Consider the following 16344-nt stretch of genomic DNA (forward strand, 5'->3'; position numbering starts at 1 on the left):
TGAGTGAGTGAGTGAGTGAGTGTATACCTGTCCCTTTTTCCCCCCAAGGCAAGTCTTTCCGCTCCCGGGATTGGGATGACTCCTTACCCTCTCCCTTAAAACCCACATCCTTTTGTCTTTCCCTCTCCTTCCCTCTTTCCTGATGAAGCAATCATGGGTTGCGAAAGCTTGAAATTTGTGTGCGTGTTTGTGTTTGTTATTGTTTATATATTTTTTTTGTTTGCTTACAGTTACACATCTGCACTCCCAGTACGCATTGCTATCCCACAATGCTACTGTACCTTAGCATGCTGCCAGAGGAGCCAAAACAAGGTGGTGCACTCCATCGAAAACATGGAGTACTGTGTGATTACTCGTTTTTAACAGCAGTTGAAATGTAGCAGGTGTGAGAGGCCAATCCAGATGAGTTCCTTAGGCACCTAGATTGGCCTGACACAGCTGCAACACTTCTACTGCTGCTGAAAACAAATTATTGCATGGTACTCCACTTTATTAATGGGCTGGGCCATTTTGTTTTGGCACAGTGTGCTACAGTGTTGCGCCATTGTGGAATGGGGCTTGCAATATGTCCAGGGCTGCAGACAAGTATCTACAGACAGACAGACAGACAGACAAACAAACAAAATTAATTAAATCACTTTATTTATTCAGAATGACTGTTAAAACTTGGATTATCCCTTGTACATACATTACAAGTGCTTGTTGATCCAAGATCAGCTGCATAAAATGCAGGGAAAGAATAAAGAATGAATAGCAGGACATTCCTGAAACACTCGAAGATTGACATTGTTTGGGATTAATATGGTGTCAAATCGATTGTAGTTAATTCCTGGTTTGAAGGGGTTAAGTTCAATCAGATTTTTGATGTTGCACATAATAACTTTTTATGGAGTCTTTGTCATAATCTTCTCTTCTATCCTAAAGCATTTCTGTTGGCCAATGACTGCCCAGTCATTGACTGTACAAAATTTGAAAGAACTATTTGGCTTTGGTTTACAAGTCAGTTTACATGTTGACTGAGAATCATAGCAGAGTAATTAAGAATCTGTACATGCAGTCAGGAGGAACTGGGCTCAAATCTTTCTCCAGCCATCTAGACTTAAGATTATCTGTCATTCCTGTAGATTGATTAAGGCAAATGTTGTGATAACTCCTTTGGAAAATTTCCTACCCATACACGTTCCATCTCAACACGTCCTCTAGCTGTACCCATCCATCATCATTGGGACATTAACCCTAGTCATTCCTTTATTGCTTACAGACTGAGTAGCTATGAGGTGAAAACAATACCTTAGAGGAATCTATTGTTTAGTGTTAAGCCTAGAAATGTATTGGTGTCCTCTATCTTCAATCTTGAAAATTGAGTAAAACCTTTTGTACTAAATTATGGTGACATCAGAATTTTTAGTGAAACTAATCACCTTATTCAGCAGTCAGTCCTTATTTATTTTAGTGTTGTTTTGGTGCAAATGCCTCACTTTTTGAAAGTATTTCAAGACTGTTGGTGTATGCCTTTTTATCAGTTCAGAAAGTATGTTGCTGAGAAAGTAAGACATCTTTCTTGCTTCAAAAATGTGATTAATTTCCAGTGTAGGTGTGAGTTATGCAGTTTTCCGCATACAGCATTTAGGAAGAATAATGGGCTACATCTTTGTTTCTACCTCAGGTGCACATCCTGAGCCTAGTAAACTCACAATGGAAAGATAATACGACATGTGGTTGCAAATGTCTCATATTTGTTTTCCCTAATCTCTGTATGTCAAGTACTTCATAGAAAGTAGGTCTGCTACATGCTGCATAAGACATACTTTTGCATATAGGTAATTAAATGCATGTTTCAGCCTCACTTCTCGATTCAGATGATACAAGCGATGTGACAGACAGCATGGACAGTGGCACATTAGAGATTGCTGACCAGTCCAGCTATGCACGGAAAAAGATAGATGAAATACAACAGAAATTGAACAACAAAATGCAAGTATGTGAGAATGTTTTTGAAGTTGTTATGTAAAATGTAAAGTGGTCATCTGATTTTCCCCCTATGTTGTGTATCTGTAGTCATACTGAATTTCTCTGAGCATGTGTTGTTATGTTTTATCAACTGATGTAATTAATTAAGTATTGTGAAATGTGATATATTGTGCTTTTCCTATGGTATGCAGTATATCTGTATGTGTACATATCCAGTGACCTTAATGTCTTGTTTTTCCGATTAGGTGGCACTTCAGCTAACAAAAGATAAAGAAACAGTCTCGCTTGTACTTATTTAAAAAATAGTCATATGTTATAGCTTCCAGGGGACCACTAAGGCCAGGTTCAGCCACCTAATTGGAAATGTATTTCCTATCCTTTGTGCACACTGGCATTTTTATTTTGCGAAGTGTTCGGGTTGTGTATTTTGGTGTACCTGGGAAGTATGGGTGACTGTAATGGGGTGTGTATGTAGTGTGTTTTACCTGTCCAAATAGTGGCAGTACCCAGTGTTGCTTAAATTTGGTGATCTGACTTGGACCGGTCTATTCAAGACAAGGCTGTTGGCTACTTGTACTTACTTTTGTGTATATATGGATGTTTTTGTGTGGTGTTGTAAATTTTAGTTACATGTAGGCTTTGTGATTCTGAATAGAAAACACTAAAAGTTACATAGAAACAATTGATTGGAATTTTTTCATTTTTAACTTAAAACATACTGCCATCGTGTTCTACTGCTGGGGCTGACTACTGCTGGGGCTGACAGTTGGTAAACTCTGCAACTGCCTCATAAGATGAACATCAGACTCCCTTGAGTGATTTAATTGATGATAATAATAATAATAATAATAATAATAATGATGATAATAATAATAATAATAATAATAATATAAAAGAATAGGCCTCCGGCATGTTCTGCCAGTCGTAAAAGCCGACGAAAAGAACAAACCACTAATAGGGCTAACCCCAATCTTAGTGTGATTGGTTGGTTCAGGACAGAACTAATGAAGCCTCGGAGAAGCGCTGTCATGGTTGGGGACAACGCTTGAACCCTATGCCCGTCCACAGTGGTAACGGCACAGCTAGCCACACAGCAAATGATTTAAATCCAAATAGAGGTGTTTTGCAGGATATGCTTCCTGCAACCACTCTAGAAGGAAAACAAAGACAGAGGATGATATTGTCAGATGAAGTTAACCGACACCTCATGTTCTGTTATTACGAAGCAACAAACTTAGGAACCAACACAACTGGATACAGATCACAAGTATACACAACATTTATTACCAGATACCCAGAACTAAAATTTTTAACAGAACAATGGCTAGCTGATCAGATCTGTGTAATAATAAAAAATAACAGGATACCCCAGTCAGAATGAGAAAACATCAAACAAAAAGTACAACAAATACTGGAACAAAATAATGTGTAATCAGAAGAAGAAGAAGAAGAAGAAAATACAGTAATGGACTCAAACATCCCAGAGCAAACAAACAAAGAACAACACGCATCAATTAAACAATCAGAGGAAAACAAAATCTTAAGACAGCCACCAGAACAAGCACAAATAGAACATGAAGTGACACACATGTTAGATGTAGAAGAAAAATTTCAGTTGACATATATAGAATACAAAGACACAAATACAGACATTAGACCATTATTTCATAGACCACCAAATAACCCACAAGTCGAAACAACAACAACTATTAACACAATCATACACAACAAAAGAAATGAAAATACAACTATGGAAGAGTTACAAATACTGGTTTATGTAGGAGCACTCACTACACTAAATATACACACTAGGCAGAGATCAGAACCAACCAACACACAGAAGAAACCCACAAAACCAGCATGGCAACACAGGCTACATATCAGAATAGAAAAACTGAGAAAAGACATTGGACAGCTAACACAATTTATAAGAAATGAAATATCAGACAAAAAACGAAAAAGGTTAGGGAAAATCTCACAACAAGAAGCGATAGAGCAATTAGATGAAAAGAAGCAGAAATTACAAGCATTGGCCAGACGACTTAGAAGATGCAAAAAAAGTGAAAATAGAAGGAAACAAAACCAAACATTCAACACAAACCAAAAGAAATTTTACCAGACAATAGATAACACACACAATAAAATAGACAATCCACCAAATATAACAGACATGGAACACTTCTGGAGCAACATATAGTCAAACCCGGTACAACATAACAGACATGCACGGTGGATGCAAGCAGAAACAGACTCATACAAGATGATACCACAAATGCCTGAAGTGATAATTTTGCAACATGAAGTCACCCGAGCAATTAATTCTACGCACAATTGGAAAGCCCCTGGAAATGATAAAATAGCAAATTTCTGGCTAAAGAAGTTCACTTCAACACGTTCACATCTAACTAAATTATTTAACAATTACATTGCAGACCCATACACAGTCCCTGATACACTTACACAAGGAATAACTTATTTGAAACCTAATGGTCAAGCAGACACAGCAAACCCAGCAAAATATCGCCCCATAACATGCCTACCAACAATATCCAAAATATTAACTTCAGTCATTACACAGAAATTAATGACACATACAACACAGAACAAAATTATAAATGAAGAACAAAAAGGCTGCTGCAAAGGAGCACGAGGATGTAAAGAGAAACTGATAATAGATATAGAGGTGACATGTCAAGCTAAAACTAAACAAAGGTTGCTGTACTATGCATACATTGATTACCAAAAAGCTTTTGATAGTGTACCCCACTCATGGTTACTACAGATATTGGAAATATACAAGGTAGATTCTAAATTAAAACAGTTCCTAAACATAGTAATGAAAAATTGGAAAACCACACTTAATATCCAAACAATTTCAAATAATATCACATCACAGCCAATACAGATTAAGCGTGGAATATACCAAGGAGACTCATTAAGCCCTTTCTGGTTCTGCGTTGCCCTGAACCCACTATCCAACATGCTAAATAGTACAAATTATGGATATAATATTACTGGAACATACCCACACAAAATCACACAGTTGCTATACATGGATGATCTAAAACTACTGGCAGCAACAAATCAAAAACTCAACCAATTACTAAAGATAACAGAAGTATTCAGCAATGATATAAATATGGCTTTTGGAACAGACAAACGTAAGAAAAATAGCATAGTCAAGGGAAAACACACTAAACAAGATGATTACATATTGGATAACCACAGCGACTGCATAGAAGCGATGGAAAAAACAGATGCCTATAAATATCTAGGATACAGACAAAAAATAGGAATAGATAATACAAATATTAAAGAAGAACTAAAAGAAAAATATAGACAAAGACTAACAAAAATACTGAAAACAGAATTGACAGCAAGAAACAAGACAGAAGCTATAAATACTTATGCTATACCAATATTGACCTACTCATTTGGAGTAGTGAAATGGAGTAACACAGACCTAGAAGCCCTCAATACACTTACATGATCACAGTGCCACAAATATAGAATACATCACATACATTCAGCAACAGAAAGATTCACATTAAGCAGAAAGGACGGAGGAAGGGAATTTATCGACATAAAAAACGTACATTATGGACAGGTAGACAATTTAAGAAAATTCTTTATAGAACAAGCTGAAACTAGCAAAATACACAAAGCAATCACTCATATAAATACATCGGCTACACCCTTGCAATTTCATAACCACTTCTACAACCCTTTAGATCACATAACATCAACAGATACGAAGAAAGTAAATTGGAAAAAGAAAACACTACATGGCAGCACCCGTATCATCTAACACAGCCACACATCGATCAAGATGCATCCAAGACAGTTTGAGCAAATTGTTAGTTCATGTCCAACACATAGCTAAGAAAAGGCAATATATACAGTGAGATGGGAGGATTAATGATTGCAATTCAGGATCAAACAATAAACACCAGGTATTACAGCAAGCATATTATTAAAGATCCCAATACCACAACAGATAAATGTAGACTTCGCAAACAACAAATAGAAACAGTAGATCACATCACAAGCGGATGTAGAATACTAGCAAATACAGAATACACCAGAAGACATGACAATGTAGCAAAAATAATACATCAACAATTTGCCATACAACATAAACTAATAAAACAACACGTTCCCACATACAAGTATGCACCACAAAATGTACTGGAGAATGATGAATACAAATTATACTGGAACAGAACCATTATAACAGATAAAACAACACCACATAACCAACCTGACATCATACTCACCAATAAAAAGAAGAAATTAACACGACTAATCGAAATATCTATACCCAATACAAAAAATATACAGAAGAAAACAGGAGAAAAAATTGAAAAATACATCCATCTGGCTGAGGAAGTCAAGGACATGTGGCATCAGAATAAAGTTGACATTATACCAATTATACTATCAACTACAGGAGTCATACCACACAATATCCACCAGTACATCAACACAATACAGCTACATCCAAACGTATATACACGACTACAGAAATCTGTAATTATTGATACATGTTCAATTACCCGAAAGTTCCTAAATGCAATGTAACATATACCGTACCGTTAAAAGGGAGTCACGCTTGATCAAGGTCCGCGTCACTTTCCATTTTTAACCAGACATAATGTCTGAGAAAGGAAATAAATAATAATATTCCATGGACACCTAAAAAGGCTAGATGAAAACAGGATAACAAAAAGAATTTTTAACTTCTTTGACAGAAAACCCGAAACATCAGTGGCCTGGTTAAAAGAAGTGAAAGTAGATCTGAGAGAAATGGAAATAATGGAGGAAGAAATAGGAGAAAGAGAAAGATTCAGAGCAAAAGTAAAAGGTTTCAAGGGCTTCCAGGAGAAAACAAAGGAAAAGACAGGTGCAATACTGACAGAAGAAAGAAGAGAAAAACAAAGGGGAAGTATGAAAAATTACTGGAAAGAAAGAAAGGAAAAAAGAAAGAATACATAAATTATTTCATGTGGTCCTTAGGAGGCCAAACCAATTTAAAATTATTTGTGGGTTGGAAAAACAATAGTGAGTGATGGTGAGCATTTGCGATTTTGTAGTGTAGATAGCAGCCATCAAATACAGTTTGAATTAGTGACAACAAAGACATTCTTAGAAACGTCCAGGCAAATGTTATTTTTAATCAGCTCCAAATGTGGTATGGTGCCATGCCGGTGCCCATAGCTGTTCGCCTGATTTGTTTGTAGGCAACACCTTGAAGCCTATGGGCACTGTCCTAGGCCAACCTATTCATGGGCCATCTAGAGGAATTCTTCCTAAACACCCAGAATTCTAAACCCCTCACCTGGTTCATATTTATTGAGGACATTTTTGCGATCTGGATCAAGGTTGAGCACCCATCCACATTCCTCCAGAACCTCAACAGCTTCTCCTCCATTTGCCTCACCTGGTCGTACTCAACCCAACAAGCCGTCTTCCTAGATGTTTACCTCTACTTCAGAGATGGCTACATCAGTACCTCTGTGCATATCAAACCTACTGACCACCAACAATACCTCCACTTTGACAACTGCCACCTGATCCATACCAAGAAGTCCCTTCCATACAACCTAGCCACCTGTGGTCGTTGCATTTGCAGTGACAAGTGGTCCCTCTCGAAATATACCGAGTGTCTCACTGAAGCCTTCACAGACCGTAATTATCCTACCAACGTTGTACAAAAACAAATCTCCCGTGCCTTATCTTTCCTGTCTTCCACCACCTCCCCAAGTCTCACCATCTGGCCACAGAGTAACTCAGTACCACCCAGGGCTGGAGCAACCGTGTTTCGACTACCTCTGGGTTTTGTCTACTTCTGTTGCACCCTGAAATGAGAAATGTCCTACCCACTATCCTTCCCACCCCTCCCACAGTGGTATTCTGCCTTCCACCAAACCTACACAATATACTCATCCATCACTATACAACCTCCGCTCCCAAACCCTTACCTCATGGCTCATATCCCTGTAATAGACCTAGATGCAAGACATGTCCCCTACTCCAGTCTGGTAACAAACGGGTAACAAAAGGTTACAGGAACATAGGACATACTGTAGGGAGAGATCCGAACTGCACAATTCAGAAAAGCTAGTGTTGGTGGGAAGGATCAATATGGTGCAATCTGTGAAGTAGTCATGAAATGACATTTTCTGTAGTTTTCTATTGCATTAACATGTGCAATAAAAGTCACAAGCTAGCCATGTTCTGCCTTAGCATCATTGCCAAAATGCATCACTGCCAAACTGAACACCTGTGGAGAGTATGACAAATAGCTGAATAACATGATGTCACTGTCTGAGCTTAGATCCAAAACTATCACCTCCACCCTTATTTTCAGAACAAGATGGCAGAGAAAAGTTTTGTGACGTCTCTTGTAATGACAATAAATTTGCAGTCTTTAGATTGTGTGCTGATAAATTTCACCTGAACCAAAATTTATTCAGAAAAGCATCTGAGAGATTATTGCATTCCCTTTGTAATATATATCTCTTCTTTCCCTGCTGGCTTTTGTTGTAGTGTTCTTTAAAACCTCAGTTTGCCTCCACTTTTCTCCTGCTGTCTCAACCTTCTTTTGAGATTGAGGAGAGTACAGTCTGAAACTATCCATATCTTCTGTGTTTCTGTAGTACTTTAATGTCATACAATGTTGAATGAAATAAGAGACGCTAAGGCAATGACTATCAAATGGTCTCATATGCAGCATGCAATATAATATAGTAGATGGGGCGTGTGTTGTGCAAGACAATAAAAAGGCTGCTCTGGTATTGTTTGAAATCACTGCAATGTTTGTGTACGGCACCAGGCACTTATTTATGAAGCCAGTCTCATTTGTTTATTTGACCTTGGATTATTTTTTTGGGATATGACTTTTTGGAGACTACTTTGGTTATGATTTGGCTCTCAATTCACTTTTTGAGTATTTCATTAGGAAATACTGCCTGGTTTGGTATTCTGGTCTCTGTAGCACCATAACTTTCTGCAACTCCGTTGCCTCTTAAATGCTTACAAATATGTGCAAGTCCATTGCCAGCACATTATTTCACACTTTCTGTAGAGTAAGAATGGAATTGCAGCTGGTATTTACTCTGACAAGTGAACTTTTATCCAATCTTTAACGTGTCTCGTGGTTAGTGTCTCGTTTTTACAAAAATAAATTTGTTTTGAAACATGATTTTCTTACGTGTTATGTGGTTATAGATTCATTGCACTTTTTATCTGTAATATGAGAGTAAGAAAAAAATTAAAAGTCTTAAGATCGGCTTAAGAACAGTGTATTTCTTAACAAATGGTTTGGGTATAGGTCTCATAGTCTCTGGAAACTAGGCATAAGTGAGGGTGGCAGAGAAATGGGGGGATATATTGTTCAGAAAGGGAGTTAACTATAAGCCAACTCAGGTTGTTACATTGACTTTATCATCCACTTATACTTGATTTAATTCATAACTGAAAGGAATTGTGATTATAGTGTCATAATGAAATTTTCAGGCACTGGAAGCTTTGCGATCATCTCTGAAACCTGAATCAAAAGTGCTGGCTACTCTGGAATCTGAAGTAGAGAGCTTACAGGGAGAGAAACGGCAGCTGGAGGCCCATCTGTCACGAACAGAGGCATGGAGTGAGCACCTTGGCAGGTGGCGGGCTGTTGTTCAGTCTGCAGAGGTATGACCAGTATTTACTATTTATGTATTCAGTGTTTGTGGTTTATAATTTCAGGTTTTAAACATTTAGGATGTTTATCAAACAAAAATTTGTTTGCACAAAATTCGTAGTGATAGTCTTGGAGGAACAAGGTAGCAATTCAAACTATGTTTGTATACTGAAGACTTAATCAGGACAGTGAGAAATTTAGGATCAAAAGATAGTCAGCCAAGGAGATTCCATATCACCAAAAATATTCTAAGCAGTTGTAAATATGCTATAATCATCATCATCAGTTTTCTGCTATATTAAGTCCTTTGTGTCTCCATTCCATGCGATCCATTGCTTCCTTCTTAATGACAGTGCATGTGCTGCTGTCCATCACATGGATCTGAACTCTCTTCCTCTGTCACCCCCTCATTCCTTTCACATTTCCTTCTAAAACTTTTTTATAAGCTCCTCCTTTATTCTTAATGTATGTCCAGTCCAGCTTTGTTTCCTTCTTTTTGTTACATGTAGTAATTGTCTTTGCTCTTTCACACTTCTCAGTAACTCTCCATTTATCATTCTACCCATCCAACTTATTCTTTCCATCCTTTGCCATGTCCGCATTTCAAAAGCCTCCAGCTTTGCTCTATCTTGCTTCCTCAGTGTTCACATTTCAGCACCATACAAGACACTCTGTACAAAACATTATAATAGCCTTTTCTGTAAATTTTTGTCCACATTGCTGCAAGAAAATTCTCCTTTTGTTATGAAATGAGTCTTTCGCCATTGCTATTCTGGTTTTAATTCCCATGTTGCTCTTCCAGTCCGTTTCTTTCCTGCTTCTGAGATATTTAAAGCTTTGCACATGTTCTAATACTTCTCCATTCAGCATTATCTTTACCTTTTTATTTCCTCCCAGTGCCATTACTTTTGTTTTCTTTGAATTTATTTTCATTCCATAAATCTTTCCTTTAGCTTCAGTGGTATCCATTATATCCTGAAATTCTTTATACCTGTTGGTAAAACTAAATTGTTATTCAGCCAGACACTCTTCCATTACCTTTTCCTGTCTCTTACTAATGATTCTTAACATAATTTTCATTGCATGTGAGATGAAGCTAATTGTCCTGTGCTCACTGCATTTCTTGGTTCCCTGTTTCTTTGGTATTGGCATCATTACTATTGTCAGACAGTTCTCTGGCCATTCACCCCTCTCGTATAGCTTGTTACGTAACCTCGATATTTCTCTTAAACCTTGTTGGTTCAAAAATTTTAGTATTTATTCTGGTATTTTATACGTACCTACTGCCTTCCTGTTTTTCATTGCAGTCATTATATTCTTCACTTCTGTTATGATTGTTGGTCCTTTCTGATCATCATTTACACTGAACACAGATTCAGGTTCCAGATTTTTTGGTTTGTGATCGGCATCATATAGTTCTTTTAATAGTCTTACCATTTGTATGGGATGTCATCATTATCTTTGTACACAACATTTTCGTCTTTACTGAGAATTTCTATAGTAGCATCTCCTGGTTTGTTTTGATCCCATGTTGTAGGCTTCATTCTGTCATACAGTGAATCCTATCTTCCCTTCCTTTTCAGTACTTCAGTTCAGTCACACTCCTCTTTTAGTCGTTTTTCCTAGCTTGTTCTGTATCTCTACAAAGTTCATCATTCAGGCTTCATTGCTTTTTTTGTGCATCTTAGTTGTTTTTATTTTTTTAATTTTCTTCTATCCTCTATTTTTGAAATCATTTCCTGTGGAATCCATGGCTTTTTTGCACTTCTCCTGTTCACATATCCTATTCTTTTCTGCCCTGCTTCTATGATTCCTTCTTTCAAAATATTTCAATACTCATTGATATTGTCAGGGGTTTCTTTGTCGTGTAATGCATTACGTAAGTTCTATCGATAACAAATCCGTAATGCTTTCTCTCCCAGATCTTATCTTCTGTAGGTCCCACTTTTTCACCATGGCAGTCTTCTTCAGTTCTTTCATTTTTATTTCTATATCTGCCATAAGCAAATTGTGGTTGGTATTAATGTCTGCACTGCATAATGTGTGCACTTCATTGATTTCATTTTTGTACCTTTCTTCCACCAGCATAAAATCAGTATGGTTTTTATATTTATTCCCATGTGATTCCCAGTTGTAGAGCCTCCTCCTATGGTTTTTGAACCATGCATTTGTCATTATTACCAGCTGCCTTTACCTGCAGAAGTCAATATGCCGTTCATTTCTGTTGTTCCTCCTGCCTACTATGAATTCCTCCTTCCCTCCTCCCACAATGGCATTCCAATTGCTCACTACTAATCCTTGATTCTCATCCATTCCTTTCTCTATAGTGTTGAATGTTCCCTCTATGTGTCGGCCATCATGTTCTGAAGTTGAGACACACACACACACACACACACACACACACACACACACCTGTAACCTTATCACTTGTGTAGTGTATATTTTTTACACAATTAGCCAGTTCCTTGGTAATGTAACAAACCAGAATTATTTTTAAGATGCCCTCTTCCATGTGAACAATACAAGAAATTTGGAGAGTTTAATGTTCCCCTCTTGTGGATTAAAACTGTTTTCCCATACTTCATGGTGTATGCCCGGGAAATTCCATCACATATTAAATGGGAGAAACTTCCACAACAAACATTTGGTACTGATAAAAATAAACTTACAGGACATCCTTATGCATGAATACTATTATTCATGAAAATAGTTGGTAAGTGACAATATTCTGAAGAAGATGGCCTAGTGGTGAGACATTGGACTCTAATTTGAGAGGTAAAAATTCAAATCCCTATTCAGCCATCCTGTTTTAGGGTTTTTATGGCTACCTCAATTTGCTTAAGGTAAATGCTAGGACAGTTCTTTTGAAAAGGACATGGCCAGTTTCCTTCCATTGTGGATCTAATGATCTTAGCCTTCATGAGACATTAAACTGTAATCTTCAGTCCTGCCATAACTGATGATAGCACTAACTTTGGCGAACAGTGTGGAAAATTTGTGCTGGTAGTTGTGAAACACAGATTAATGCAGGTATTTAAGGTTATGGATAATGTGTGTGAGTTATATTAACTTAAGTTTGAAAATACTGTAAATTATCACATTATGCGGTTTGGTCTTTGGGCTTGACATGTCACATGTTTCTTAAGAGAATGATTTCAATTTTTACCTGATGAAACCATAAAATTCTGAGTACGACATTTAGTCATCATATGGGAATCCATGAACCTACTTCATGTTGCAGTGGAATGATTTAGAAGCAATAAGTATGCACACTCACGCACGAGTGTACACTCTGATGACAAAAGGCACCTACTATAAAAGGTAGTCATAAAGTTTGTCACCTTAAAAAATAAAGCTTTGTAATTTTTTTGTTTTTATTTATTTATTTTAGAGTGGTCCTGGACACATTGAGACCCCACACCACAGTACAATAGCACCCTGCTAGAGGAGCCAAAACAAAATGGCACAGCCCATTAATGAAGTGAAATATTGTACAGCAATTGTTTTTAAGCAGCGGTGGAAATGTTGCCTCTAAAGAAATCAGCTGGGTTGCCTTGACACAGGTGCATCATTTTCTGTGCTGCGGAAAGTAAATTTTTGTATTATATTACAATTTATCAGTGGGCTGCACCATTTTGTTTGTGGCTTATCTAGCAGTGTGCTGCAGCACTCTGGTGTGGGGATTTCGAGGTTTACCAGGACGGCAGACATTTACTTGCAAACAAAATTTGTTATGAAACTTCATTTGTCTGCAGTAATAATTAAAACTTTAGAACAACTACTTGTAGCAGTTGAAACATCAATATTTACAGGACACTGAGACTCAGCCACACAGCCAGAATAATTCTGCTGAAAATAGATATAAATGTATTTAGTATCGGCGTTTGCAGAAGAGTTTTCACTCACTAGCTGCTGAAACAGAAACATCTAATAAAGGGGTGGTGGACACACATTTAACAATTGATTGCATTTCTAATGTTTATTTTTTTATATTTGTGTTTATATTTAAATCATTTATTGGCTGAAGATAGGGACTAGGAAAATGGAGTTGAACAAGGTGACAATTATTGAACTGTATGAAATAAAATCGTCATAACTTCTGAATGGTTTGTGTTCAAACATTCAAACTGCACAGTTGACCATGCGGCATGATGGGAATTAGTATGCATGTGTGCGTGCGCCTTTTTGTTGTCGGCCATTTGCATGTTAATATGTCAGGCTTGGTGCATTTGGGGGACTGAGAATCTGCATTTCACGATCAAGAAGTCTCATCATCCTCAACAGGTGGCTGTATGTTGTGTAATGTCCAGTCACAGAATAATCGGTGCATTATTCCTTGATGGTATGGTTACTGCCAAATGGTATGTGAAGGTTTTGGAAGATGATTCATCCTCATTATCCAAAGTGACCCTGATTGTGAGAAGGAGTGGTTCATGCAAGATGGAGCTTGACCCCATCGAAGCAGGAGTGTGTTTGATGTCCAGGAGAAGTACTTTGGAGACCGTAGTTTGGCTCTGAGGTACCCAGAGGCCACTGGCATGGGCCACTATATTTTCCAGATCTGAACACATGCGACTCATTTTGTGGGGCTATATTAAAGAGAAGATGTACAGCAGTAACCCCAAAACCATTGCTGATCTGAAAATGACAATTTAGGAGGTCATCAGTAGCATTGATGATCGATGTTCCGACATTTCAGCAGGTCATGCAGAATTTTGCTATTCGTCTTTGCTACATCGTTGCTAAGGGTGGTAGGCATATCGAACATGTCATCACCTAAATCTGAATATCTGTAGTGATGTTTACATGTTGGATAAATTCTGTACGAGCTGTAGTTTGTAACTAATTTACATTTTTTTTCATATGCGAGGGTCACTCAAAAAAAAAAAAAAAAAAAAAAAAAAAAAAATAAAAAAAAAATTGCACACTATTTTAGTAAAAATACAGTTTTTATTCTGCATGTGTGAAAGTTTTACAGTGTGTAGATACATCCTTCCCGCTTGTTTTCAAACTTATTTTAACATGTTCCCGTGAGTGGCACCGTCACAGCATGTCTTCAAGATGGCTGCTACACTTGACGTTCATCAGAAGCAACGTGCTGTCATAGAATTCCTGTGCTGTGAAAACCAGACAGTGGGAAACATCCACAAAAGGTTGAAAAAGGTGTATGGAGATGCTGCTGTCAATCGCAGTACAGTTAGTCGGTGGGCAAGCAGGTTACGTGATGAAAGCGGGCAAGGTAATATTGAGGATTATCCTCGCAGCGGCAGGCCTCGTACTGCACACACTCCAGACAATGTGCAGAGAGTTAACGAATTGGTGACTGCTGACAGACGCATCATAGTGAACTAATTGTCATGCTACGTTAGGATAGGGGAAGGAAGTGTTTGCAGAATACTGAATGTGTTGATGTTAAAAAAGGTTTGTGTCAGGTGGGTTCCCAGGATGTTGACAGTGGCTCACAAAGAAACAAGAAAAACGGTATGCAGCGAACTTTTGAGACAGTACAAGGATGGTGGAGATGAATTTCTTGGAAGAATTGTGACAGGTGATGAAACATGCCTCCATCGTTTTTCACCGGGGACGCAGAGACAATCAGTGGAGTGGCATCATGCAAATTCACCCAAGGAAAACAAATTGAAAACCACACCTTCTGCTGGAAAAGTTATGGCTACAGTGTTTTTCGATTCCGAAGGACTCTTTCTTGTGGACATCATACCAAGTGGAACCACCATAAATTCTGATGAATATGTGACGACACTGAAGAAACTCCAAGCTGGACTGAGTCGTGTTTGACCACATCGGCAAAAGCAGGATGTTTTGCTGTTGCACGACAATGCACGGCCACATGCCAGTCAAAAAACCATGGAAGCGATCACAAAACTCAGATTGACAACAGGGAAACACCCGCCTTGCAGTCCTGACTTGGCTCCATGTGACTATCATCTCTTTGGGAAACTGAAAGACTCTCTTCGTGGAACAAGGTTAGAAGATGATGACTCCCTTGTGCACAGTGCCAAACAGTGGCTCCAACAGGTTGGTCCAGAATTTTACCGTGCGAGTATACAGGCACTCGTTCCAAGATGGTGTAAGGCGGTTGAGAGGGATGGAAATTATGTGGAGAAATGAAAATATTGTTCCTAAAGGATGTATCTGCACACTGTAAAACTTTCAAACATGTAGAATAAAAGATGGATTTAAAAAAAAAATAGTGTGCATTTCTTTTGGCTTTTTAAAGTGTAAGTAGCAAATTTACTATATGCAACAATACATCAATTTTTAGGAAGAGTATATAAGTCCTGCAAGAAGTCGTGGGAGGAGGAGGGGGAGGGGGGAGAATCTAGTATGATGTGAGATCTTGAGTGGCACTGTGTGATGCAATAAATTATATACCTGAAACAATCACTGACTTTTCATGTCATTTGAGAACCGTGGTGTCCTCTGACCAGTCCTCACCTAAGAAACTTACAGTAGTCATCTGCAGCGAAGTATCAAAATGAAAATAAGTTCTGGTCAATGTATATTCTTTCGAACAAACTGAGTCACACCCACCCAACCTTAAGAACATTTATTTCATCTACTATGGACAAGATGTTTACTTGGAATTATTTTCTTTTGACAACATTTATCCCCAGCAGTGTGGTTAGATCACACTAACTGTAAGAGTATTGTAAGGAGATTTTACAACAGTA

At 37.8% G+C, this 16344-nt stretch overlaps 1 protein-coding gene across 1 annotated transcript in view; it reads left to right on the top strand.

Moving 5' to 3' along the window:
* LOC124789378 (sorting nexin-25) overlaps positions 1–16344 on the top strand; it is a 170484-nt gene that overhangs the window by 86218 nt on the left and 67922 nt on the right. The window contains exons 11-12 of the mRNA XM_047256711.1: positions 1842–1978; positions 9490–9663. Coding sequence (XP_047112667.1) covers positions 1842–1978; positions 9490–9663 — 311 coding nt within the window. The remainder of the gene's footprint in view (positions 1–1841; positions 1979–9489; positions 9664–16344) is intronic.

The sequence above is a fragment of the Schistocerca piceifrons genome, chromosome 3, assembly GCF_021461385.2.
Source record: "Schistocerca piceifrons isolate TAMUIC-IGC-003096 chromosome 3, iqSchPice1.1, whole genome shotgun sequence".
NCBI lineage: Eukaryota > Metazoa > Arthropoda > Insecta > Orthoptera > Acrididae > Schistocerca > Schistocerca piceifrons.